A 12,463-nucleotide genomic window follows, 5' to 3' on the forward strand; every position below is an offset into this window, starting at 1 on the left:
TCGAGGTTTCATCCCTGAGCCTTTCACCTGATTGCCTATTGTTAAATGACCTGATGAGTTCTTCCAGCACTTCCGAGTAAATATCTATTCCGGCTATTGCATCTCTCTGCATTCTACTTCATCTTTGAAGGCACAAAAATAATGATTAGTTACAGTTTGATGATACTGAGAGCCTGTAGTGCATCAAGCGACAATTTAAAGCTCATCCAAAGGACAATGAATCGTCATGTTACAAACTTTAAAATTGAAGGCTAGATTCCAATCTTATTTTTCACTGGGAGAAGCCCAGTCAGACACTTCTTTCATAGAAGAGTACATCTTGGAATTGCAGATGCAATATTGGACAATTTGACATCCTCTAACCAAAGTCTTATGATTTTAAAATGATTAAAAATTCATAAAGCATATACATTCAAAACTGCTCACAAAATTGTTTTCACTGGCATTAAACTGACAAATTTATGTAAGTGCAGGGATTGTCACAATTGAACAATAATGTTTTCATTTTGGAAGTTCATGTCAAGGCATATTGTGGAGAATAGTGAAAGTTTGATGTTGATACTAGGTGATAAACTATGAAAGAAAGATAAGACAATAATTTTCATTTATTTGAGCATAAACATCCCAAATACTTCAAAGAAGCATTATCAAACAAAACATCAATGCTGAGCCTCATATCGAGATATTACAGTAGCTGACCAAAGCTTGGAAAAGGTGATATATTTTAAGGAACATGTGTAAAGTAAAAGGAGCTAGAAGGTGCAAAGTGGATGGAATGTAGTTCAGGAAGGGAACTCCAGAGTTGAGAATGAACATGGCAGGGGGTAGGGTATGAAGGTTAAATTTAAGGGCTATCAATATGAAGGGAAGGAGTAAATAAAAATTGAGGCACTGAACAGCTGCAATCTAATATATTCCAACAAACACAGGATTAAGGGAAATGGAAGTTGGGTAAAAACAATGAAGTTTTGGACGACATAAAATTTAGTATATGTTGGAACAGGTCAGACTAGATGTAATGAAGGCTGCATGCTTCAGAAGAAAAACTCAACAGTGGAGGTCATATAACAAGGGAGAAATTAGAAAAGGAGAGTTGATTGATACTGCTCTAGCAACAACAAAAAAATGGGCTGAATGGCCTCTCCATGTCAGAATTCTACAATTTGAAGGTTATTTTAGGATCAAAATTGACCAAACCAATACCATAAACAGTGCAGTTCAATTTCCAAGAGTTGCCAAGGAGAAGGATTCTGAGGCTAACAGAAATTAATGGGGCTGTCGAGATGATAGGTTGGATGGTCAATATATTGATGTAAGTGTGTTTGAGGGATAAGATGAAGAAGATGAGTGAGGTGAAAAAGAAAGATGAGATTGTTTATAGTACTTACTCAATTTTGAGGGTTAGCTTAGTGGGCTAGTAAAAACAAAATAAGAAAAGGTTATAGCAGAACATTTTTTCCAAGGATAAAGATGAAAAAATAAACAATTCACTGAATTTATGCCACTTTCTTTTTGCTATCTTCTTTCTCACTTTGTAAAGATAAATAATGATTTTTTTTATGCTGCTTTGGATGAATTATAATATTCTAATTATGTGATACTTGTCAAAGATGTAAATTATTTTAAGGGACAATTAATTTCATATAAATTGGTCAAAGTGTTTCTTTATAAATAATCAAACATTGTACCAAAGTAAAAAAAAGTTACAAGGACCAAAAAAATCTAAAATATGTTAATGTACAACGTTATATAAACGCCCTTTCAAAATTTACAATTCCACACAACAAGAACTATTTTGTACGTCATGTAAATATGTTAAGTTCACAGGACTGGTTTCTTCATATCAATTGTAGAAATATATAAGCATTAAAATCCATTTTTAGTGGCATGCACAAAGTGTGAATTAAGATGCCTGAGGAACTCTTCCCTGGATGTGGTGCCTGCTGGGAAGACTGCCTGACAGAATTCGCAGATTTTGGAGTTTAGGTCCAGGTCAGAGTCATTGGATGCTTGATGCAGCAATTCACCCTCTTTATTGTGGTAAGGACTCCACACAGGCTGCAGGAGAGAGGAAACATTTTTCATTACTGAGCATGCTGTGTAAATGAAAAACACACCATATGTCTATAAAAGTCAGATTATAATGCAACAGCTTTAGTTGAATAATCAGCCCTTATGGCAGTCTAGAAAAATACATTCTGTCAACCCTTCATCTACTTCAATGCTGTATAAAGTGATCAGCTCAAAATACCCATTTTACAAAATAGATTCTTCTACAACAATGACTCCACAACAAAAGCACACATGTACTAAAGACTAATTTACATTGATGAAAGTTATTCACTCGTTGTTACATTGGAAAAAAAACCCCTCAATAATGGAATCAATAAGAGCAATTTTTACAAGTCCAGAGATTTCTACAGTTATCTTTTAAACCTCTCTTACAGACTTGAATTTTAATGTAACACAAGTTTTATAGCTTCCAATATATTTAAAATATTAAGGGTATTCAAAATTTGTTAGGCAGAATATTTCAATTTCCACCTCATGTCATTGATGTTTTTGGGCAGAAAAGTAATCTTTACTAACTGTGACATTTTTAGTGACCTGATCTGAACAATACTTTGCATTTGTTTTGTAACCAAGTATATTAATTCTAACTGCATAGTTGGGTCAGTATCAATGCATGTTAATATCCTAATTTTAAGTGTTACAGCACCACTTCCTGTTGTTAATAAACATTTTGCTTGATGTATGTAACGAGCAGTTGGTGCAAATTGCACATTACGTCTGCTTAGGTGTAGACAGAACATTTATCTAGAGCTACTGAAACATGTATTTGCTAAATACTGTAAATTACAGAATATAAAACGCAGATTTTAACAAGTCCCAGGAGGGTGCAATTTATAAGTGGATCTTGTCATGGAAACTAATAAATCTTAAATGACCATCTTTCTACCTTATTTTGACCTTGGTACCTTCACACAAAGCTGGTTGTGCACATTGTTACTGAACAAAAAAACCTACATTTTAGTTTTATACAGGTAGTGAACAGTAATGAGTTATGCTCATCTTTCTTTTTTAAATAATTTTTTTTCTTTTTAATATTTTATTGATTTTAATAAAGAGCTTATAGTAATAATATAATACAATGAAAAGATAGATAATAGACTTATTTTAAAACATTTTTTCCTTGGTAAAATAGATCTTGATACATTTTTACCAATTTAGGAAAAATGTCAGGATCAAACTTCTAATATGGACCTCCAGCACTCCATATCAAGTGGACCTTATTCACAACACGGTTACAAGTCATTGAAAAGACTCGTCATAGATTTGAAACAACCTGAAGCAAGTGTTTTCCATTGTGATCATCTGTCACCCAACAAAACCAAAGGAGAATCTAGATCTTAAGTTAAACTATAAACATTCCTAAAGGTTCAGTGAACTTGACCAGGGAGGGCAAAATTGGCCAAGATTTGTGTAATCCAGTGACTCCTGCTGGAATTGCACATGTGTGGATGGAAGGCAAGGATTTAATTGGGCTCAGCTGCAACAGCTCCAGGAGCTGAATAACATCCTGACACTCGCCTCAAAACTCAACACGTTTATAATAGCCGCTTGGTGATGCACTAGAGGCCACCTGAGACATCTGTAACCATGTCCCAGCAAGGATTCAAATGTCTCCAGGAAAGCAAAGAAGAAAATTGGCAAAATAATGTTTCAATTTAATTGTAAAATAGGAAAATCTCAAATTGAGCAAGTAGATTAACAGAGAATCATTTTGAATATGATCAAGTAATTAAAGTGGAACAAAGCCTAGAAACTAATCTACTTCAGTTTAATTTATTATAATTTTGATGATTCCATTTCAGAAATTTTGAATATACAGTAGGCCTGAACATCTCAAACTCCAATGTTTTGAATAAACTAATGCAATATGACAATTTTTGAATATAATGTGTAAATGGTGGTAAAATAACACAAAACATGTATGGAAGAAAACATAGCAACAAAGAAAATGCACGATGCAACTCTGAGATGAAGACAAAGATGGTGAAGAATAGTTGATGACAGTAAATTTGGCCATCTTTATATAATTTTGTTAAATGCCTTGAAAACAAAGTTTTCTGAAAAGGCACAGTATGGAAACACAGCAAGGATTCCTTCTTCATTGTCATCCATTTCAGACACCTTAATAGAACCCTATTATGCATTACAAATCATTAATCCACGAGTATATAGCTCTATTCAATGTAATCCAGCTCTAATTTTGATTTTGTATTTTTTAAATTACATATCATGAAGATCCATGTTATTATATACCAGCTGCTCACTTGCTTCTGTACAGTTTTGCACTGTACAAAGCAGGGTGCCATCTACTGAAAATAGATACTCAGATAACTAGTAAAAGAACAATCCAATGAGATAATAGAAAAAGGCATTAGTAACAAGTAATGTGATAGAGTGTGTGTGTTTCACAGCTCCACAGGGCTTCTAAGCAATAGAGGAAATAGTGTAATTTGTTTTTGCTAAATCTCTTACAACAGCATTGGTGATAAACATGATGCAAAAGAATTAATATACTGTACTGTTTATACGGCAGGCAACAAACCTTGGGCCTACAGGATTTAGGAAATCCTATGGACAACACATTTTTCTCCAACAATAAAAATATATGAATTTGTTTAAAGATATATTAGTTCCTGTGTGGGTTTTTATTCACTTCTATGATCACGTAACATTAATGTCCTAAATTAGAACATCAAACTTCTTGATTTCCTCCTCCACACACAATTTGCATAAAAAAATAATATACGGCAGTGGCAAAATGGCAGATTGGTGCTAACAAGCCATACTTCACAGACACAAAATTGGATAAATACATACTTAAAGGATGAATTCAAAGGCAAAGACAAGATTGAGCAGTGGCTGTTCCTTCTGCAATAAGATTGCATTTCTTTCTCTGCAGATGGTACTTCACCTGCTGAGTATTTCCCACATATTAGTTTCTATCAGATGCCCAGTGTCACCCACTTCCAATAAAGTTGGGCAAAACATTTCATCCTGAGGAATTTTATATGCCCTCATGAATATTTTTGGTCCTCATTGTCAACTCCATCACAAGGTGGTGGAAGTGCACACGACTGAGTCACTATCAAAGAAGATGTTGCAATGATCACAGGTGATCCAATCTTAATCTCAACACTACTTTCCTCTTTCACTAGGTTGTTTTTTGGGATAAAAGGGTTACTGAATAAAGAGATAATGAGCAAGGAAATCCCTCCTTAGAAATGACCACAACAATAGTCAATTTTTCAAATGCAGTCCCACGTTCTCTATAAAGCTCCATTAAAACGGACCTTTTTTTGTTCTCTGAAACTCTGCATTAGCCTCTTTTATGATAATTGGTAATCATAATTACTTGATGGACTTGCTAGCAAACTTTGTTTCATGACAGGACCCCTTCATCAAAGGGATTCACAAGAATTTACAAGTCTTGTTCCATTCAAATAATAATTTGCTTTCTCATTTTACCTTTAAAGAAGATAGCTCCCCATTTTATCACATTTTATTCCATATCAGTTTCTTGCCATCTCTTCTTTGCACAGAAAGACCATATGATTTAGGAAGAGAACTATTCATGGCTGATGTATTTTTCCTTTCAACACCATTCTTCTCCTCATAACATTTGATACCCTCATTCATCAGGAATATATCATAATCCTCATTAAATATACTCAATGATATTGGCTCCAGTTTGTGGCAATACATTCTACAGATTCACCAACTTTAGCTGAAGATATTTCTCCAGTTCTAAAGGGATATCCCTATATTGTGAGCCTATGCCCTCTGGTCCTAGATGCTCCCACTACCAAAAACATCTTCTCCATGTCCACTCTATCAAATATTTGATGTATTTCAATGAAATTCCCCTCACCCCCATTCTTCTAAACTCTAGCAAATAGAGGCCGAGAACCATCAAATGGTCCTGATACATTAACCCACTCATCCTCAGGATCATTCTTGCAGACATCCTCTGGACCCTCTCCAATGCCAGCAGACCCTTCCCTAAACTTCTCACAATGTGGTCTGACCAACGCCTTCTAAAATCTCAGCATTACATATTTGCTTTTATATTCTAATCCTCTTGAAATAAATGCTACAATTGCATTTGCCTTACCATTGACTCAACTTGTAAGTTAACTTTTCGGAAATCATACAATGTAGATCAGGGATCTCCAAAATGGTCGATATCAATCCCTGGGGGTTGATGGGACTGTCCAAAGGGTTGATAAATGCCACGGGGTCGATAATACCTGGGGGGGGGGGGGTGGTTTGATTGAAGTTTTGCTGTGGAAAGCAGGGGAAGATCAATGGAAAATAGTGCCTATGGTAGTGGTTGCCAACTTTGGTGGCTGCCATGTTGTATTTGGTATTATCCTTTGAATAAGTTGAGAGTGAAAGGGAGCATAGAACATTTCCGTGTTCTTTGTACCTTAGGTAGTGCTCCCCTGCCCCCCCCCCCATGTCCAGTGCCATACCATTTCACCCCCTCCAGCGTTGGGATTCCATGCCTGGTGGTCGATGAAAGATCAAGTATTCCATGAATGGGTCAATGGTCTAAAAAGTTTGATGACCCCTGTTGTAGATCATGCCATTATTCACTCTGCCAATGTGCTTGATCATACACTTCCCTATGCTGTATTCTGTCACCTCCGCCCATTTTTCCAATCTATTCAAGTCTATCCAAGTTCCTCTGTAGACTCCCTACTTTCTTCATATCATCCTGAAACTGGGTCACAAAACCATCAATTCTATCATCTAATTTATTTGCATATATGAAACATAGCGTATCCAACACTGACTCCTGAGGAATCCCAGCGGTCAGCAGCAGCCAATCAGAAAAAGCCCCAGTATTCCAACTCTTTGCCTTCTGCCAGTCAGCCAAACTTCTATACCTTTCCCATAATACAATGGACTCCTATCTTGTTTAGCAGCCTTCTGTGTGGGGCACCTTGTCAAAGGCTTTCTGAAATTCCAAGTAAACAACATCCACTGACTCCTCTGCCTGTGTAATGGAGGATTTAGACTAGCTTATGAAAGAAGGGATGCAGTTGCATCAGAAGACATAATCTAAATTCCATCATGGGGCCCTAGACCAGCTGATGCAAGAAGGGATGCAGTTGCATCAGAAGACATAATCTCAATTCCACTATGAGGTCTAGGATGCATATTTAGTAGACACCTAAATTCTATGGGGCCCAGGATGCAGTTGAATCAGAAGACATTACCTAAATTTACACTATGGGGCCCAGGGATGCATATGAATCAGTAGACATTATCCAACTTCCACCATGAGGCCAAGAGATGCAGTTGTCTTTTGTTGGTCGCAGACTATCAGGAGACCTCGAAGATAATTAAATCATTTGTTCAAAGAGATAAGATCTGAAGTAAACAACTTTTGGGTAATATATGCCATGGTCCCACTGCTGAAATTTGAGACTCTCCAAGAAGTGGCAACATCTCTCAGCAAGAAGAAGAACTTCAAGATTCCAAACCGACGTCCCGGTCCGGGGAGGTGGAGAAGCTGCTACTGGCACCCAGACAACCTACTACAAGTGTGCAGTCGTTACCTCGCTTTGGCAGTTGGGACCAGTCCAGGCATTGGTATTGGGAAGGGCTTGCATATTGTAGTGTGAATTCAGCTTTAGATTTAGTAATAAAGACTTGTATAAACTGAACTGCTCTCGGTGTGTGTGTCTATTTTCTTTCAGTAGCTTGAACACTGTGACCAATCTAAAACGAACAAAGTGAGAGTGACTTCTTTGCCTGTCTGCTCATTACTTCCTCAAAAGAATTCCAACAGATTTGTCAGGCAACATTTACCCTGAAGGAAACCATACTGACTTTGGCCTATTTTATCTTTTGCTTTCAAGTACTCCAAAACCTCATCCTTAACAATGGATTCTTGAATCTTGCCAACTGCTGAAGTTAGGTTAACCAGCCAATAATTTCTCGTCTTTTATCTCTCTCCCTACTTAAAGAGTGAAGTGATATTTAAATATTTCTGGTCACTTAGACCATCCCAACTCCAGTGATTCTTGACTGAGGCATCCACAATCTCTTCAGCTACCTCTTTCAGAACCCTGGGATGTAATTCATCTGGTCAATGAGACTTATGCACTTTCAACTTCACAAGCACCTTCTCCTTACTAATAGTGACTACACTCACTTCTGCCCCAATTCTCTCAAATTCCTGGTACATTGTTGGTGTCTTCCACGGTGAAGACTGATGCAAAATACCAATTCAGTACATCTGCCATTTTTTGTTCCCAATTGCCACTTCTCCAGCGTCATTTTCCAGTAGTTCCACTCTTGCCTCTCTTTTACTTTTTATATATCTAGAAAAAAAATTGGTTAATCTTTTCTCTCCTTATTGCTTTTTGTTGCCTTCTGTTGATTTTTAAAAGCTACCCAATTCTGCAGCTTCCCACTAATTTTTACAATTCCTTATGCTCTCTCATTTACTCTTTCTTTCACTTCCTTTGTCAGCCATGATTGCCTCATCCTCCCTTAGAATGCTGCTGCTTCTTTTAGGATAAAATAATCTTGTGTCTTTTGAATTATTATTAGCCATCAACTTTGGTCAGCTCCTCTCTCATGCCGCTGTAGTTTCCTTTGCTCAACTGTAATTCCCACACATCAGATTTTAACTTGCTCCTCTCAAATTGCAGTTTTTTAACTTTTGTCACATCAAGAAATTGTCACAATTTATATGAATAACTTAGATATAAAGGAAAAGAATGAAATAACCTTCTTTATACAGGTACACAATCCTTTATCCAGAACCCTTGGGGGACAGAGTGTTCTGAATTTTGGAATTTTCAGGATTTTGCAAAGCCAGATTTAAGCCCACCCGAATTGTGCTGTGGTATTCACTCCCACCCCTTCCAGTCGCGCTGCCGTCTCCTCCCCCACCTCACCCGCCCGACTCACGCTGCCGGTCTGGTCTCCCACCCCACCCGACTCGCACTGCCAGTCTCTCCCCCCTTGCCCCTGCCCTATTCGTGCTGGCAGTCTCTCCCTCTCACCCGACTCGCACTGCCGGTCTCTCCCCCTTGCCCACCTGACTCATGCTGCTGGTCGATCGCCCCCCCGACTCATGCTGCCGGTTTCCGCCCTCGCCCACCGACTCGCGCTGCCGGACTCTCCCCTCGAACCCCCCGACGCGCGCTGCCGGACTCTCCCCCTCGAACCCCCGACGCGCGCTGCCAGTCTCTCCCCCTTGCCCCCGACGACTCGTGCTGGACGGCTCTCCCTCTCACCCGACTCGCGCTGCTGGTCTCTCCCCCTCACCTGCCTGACTCGCGCTGCTGGTCTCTCCCCCTTGCCCACCTGACTCGTGCTGCCAGTCGCTCGCCCGCCCAACTCACGCTGCCTGTCTCCGCCCCTCGCCCACCCGACTCGTGCTGCCGGTCTCTCCCCCTCGCCCACCCGACTCGTGCTGCCGGTCTCTCCCCCTCACCCACCCGACTCGCGCTGCCGGGGTCTCCCCCTTGCCCGCCCGACTCGCACTGCCATCTCTCTCACCACTTGGCGGATTTTGGAGCTTTCCGGATTTTAGATGTCTGGATAAAGCTTTAGGTGTCTGTAAAACAAAGCTGGTCAAGAAAGGGAGCAGTGAGGAGAGCACAATGAGAAAGACATTATTTAAATAAGTAGGTGGGACTATAGTGTGAGATAGTCTGAAGAGATTTAATTGGAAGAGAAAAAAAAGGCCAAACAAGAAACTAGTACATATTTATTATTTGTTGAAATTTGTGGATGCTGGCTCAAGCACTGAAAGCACAGTCAGTGACACCAAGTAATCAACATAGAAAATTTAATTATCTTTATTGCAAGGATTTGTAGTATTTAAAGGAAGAATTGCTGCAACTGTACAGTGCTGGGATAAGTACTGAGCATCATTTAGTCTATGCATCTAAGGAAGTGAAGTTAAAAGTTACCGCTAAAGGTGAATCCTGGGATGAAGGGACTGATATAATTAAAAGAAATTAAGCTACAGATTGACCTGTTCATATGATCTTTTTGAAACAAAAAATTCTCAGAGTGTTTCTCACAATGAATAAAGAAGAGTTATTTCCTTCAGGAGATTCTCACAATTGGAAGAACATTTTCAGAGTAAAAAAATAACCATTTACAACTGGGATGAAAACGGGGAGGGGGGAGATACAAGTTTTTGGATTTCCCCATTTCATTCTACGGATGTTGATTTGTTAAGTACTTTCATGGCTGGGATTAATAAACTTTTGTATGCCAACATAATCAAGAGATACAGGATCAAGAAGGAAAGTCATGATATTATTAAATGGTAGAACAGGCTCAAAGAGCTGCACTAAAAACACAAAAGTGCTGGAGAAACTCAGCAGGTCATATAGCATCCATAGGAGGTAAAGATATATAACCAACATTTTGGGCCTGAGCCCTTCTTCAAGGTATGAGCAAAATGCAGGCATGTACCTGAATAAAAGGGAGAAGGGAGAAAAGAGCAGGGGGAAGAGTACAGGCCAACAGACAAATGGTGATAATTGGACATGGTCAGACGAGAGGAGAGGAGACGATAGGAAAGGTGAGAATTGATCAGGGGAGGGGGTGGCCCTATCAATGCAGAGCTACAGGAAAGGGAAAGAGAGGGAGACAGAGTTAGAGGAAAGGAGAAATGAGGGGGAAGGGGTTGCAAAGAGAAACTGATGTTGATGTAAATGCTATTTGGTTGGAGGGTGCTCAGACAGAATAAGAGATGTTGTTTCTCCAATTTGCAGGTGGTCTCAGTCTAGTAGTGCACGAGACCACAGACAGACATGTCAGAATGGGAAAGGGAATTGAAATGGTTTGCCTTTGGCAAATCCCTGCTATTGCAGCGGACACAGCAAAGGTGTTCAACGAATCGATCTCCCAGTCTTAATCCAGTCTCTCCAATGTACAGGAGACCACAATGGGAGAAATCAGATGAAGTTGATGACGCCTGTAGATTCATGTGTAATATTGCTTCACTAGGAAAGACTTTTTGGGGCCTTGAATTGTGGTGAGGGAGGAGGTGGGGACACAAGTGCAGGATTTCTTGTGGTCACAAGGATAGGTGCTAAGGGGCCACTTAGTGGGTAGGAATGAGTGGACGAAGGTGTCACCGAGGGAGTGATCCCTGCAGAATGAGGAGAGGGGAAGATGTGTCTGGTGGTGGGATCACGTAGGTGGCGGAAATTGTGGAGGATAATAATTTGGATGCAGAGGCTGTAGATGAAGACAAGGGAACCTTGTCCTTGTTGCTGTACAACTTACTCCTACATCCATTTATACATGAGAAATGTACTGCTGATGAAGCAGTTTGCTTTCAATCCTGAAGAAGGTTAATCTATGAGAATTATTAAAGGTGCATCTACTCAGGCAAGTGGAAAGCAAACCATCACACTTCTGACATTCTCTGGGTAGTCAGATGAGCCACTCAGAGAATCAGAATATGATCTGCTCTAATAACCACTGAAAGCAAACTTGCTGGGTGCATCACAGTGTGGGATGGGAGCTGTCTGCTTCAGATCTAAAGAAACTACAGAGGCAGTGAATATAGGTCAGAGCTCATCGAAAACTTCTGTCTCCTTTGTGGACTCCACCTACATATCACGCTGCCTATGGAGAGGCAGCCTACATACTGAAAGACCCATCACACCCCAAACACACTCTCTTCTTCCTCCTCCCATTGGGGAGAAGGCTTGAGAGCTTGAAAGCATGCATCAACATGATAGCACTCATGGGTTCATTCAGGAGCTTGATGGCTTCCTTGCAGCCATTAAGATCCTGAATGAACCCATGAATGCTATCACCCTGCCCTTGCTTGATGCTAATGGACCTTCCTTTCCATTTGAATCTTGAACTCTGTACATTTAATTATTGTACATGCTAGTAGAAGAAGCCTTCTCACTTTACGATGCATTTTTGTGACAAATAAATAAACATAATGGCTAAGAGACACACAGTAGACTGCAAATGCTGGAATTAGAAGCCAAACACAATATGACAGAGGAACTCAGTGGGTAAAGCTGCAGTGGGAGAAAAAGAATGATCCTTGTTTTGAGCAAAAACTCTTCATCAGGACTGAGGAAGGTTAGTATAGCAGCATCGTAAAGAGGACAGGGAAGGAGGAGTGAGGCTGGGGATCCACATGGATTGGCCAATCAGGCAGGCGATAGAGTATAACTGACTGAGGCAGAGGAATGGCAGATGCCAGACAAAGGGGAAGAAGGGCAAGAAAAGTTTGAAATGTTTATCATTCTTTTTCTCTCACTGATGCTACTCAATCCACTGAGTTTTTCTGGCAGATTGTGTTAAATTTAATAGCCAAAGGCATTTGTGCGGCAAGAGGAGTGTCTGCTCAATAATTCCTGGAGATGGTCATGTTCTGACA

The 12,463-nt window shown here is 39.8% G+C and overlaps 1 protein-coding gene across 10 annotated transcripts in view; it reads right to left on the reverse strand.

Moving 5' to 3' along the window:
* Nucleotides 1–587: 587 nt before the first annotated feature.
* Nucleotides 588–12,463, reverse strand: part of tank (TRAF family member-associated NFKB activator) — a 119,053-nt gene continuing 107,177 nt past the window's right edge. For all 10 annotated transcript variants that reach the window (XM_069935374.1, XM_069935373.1, XM_069935372.1 and 7 more), the window contains one exon: nucleotides 588–2,058. In XM_069935374.1, coding sequence (XP_069791475.1) covers nucleotides 1,867–2,058 — 192 coding nt within the window. In that variant the 3' untranslated portion in view covers nucleotides 588–1,866. The remainder of the gene's footprint in view (nucleotides 2,059–12,463) is intronic.

Source organism: Narcine bancroftii, chromosome 4 (assembly GCF_036971445.1).
Source record: "Narcine bancroftii isolate sNarBan1 chromosome 4, sNarBan1.hap1, whole genome shotgun sequence".
Classification (NCBI taxonomy): domain Eukaryota; kingdom Metazoa; phylum Chordata; class Chondrichthyes; order Torpediniformes; family Narcinidae; genus Narcine; species Narcine bancroftii.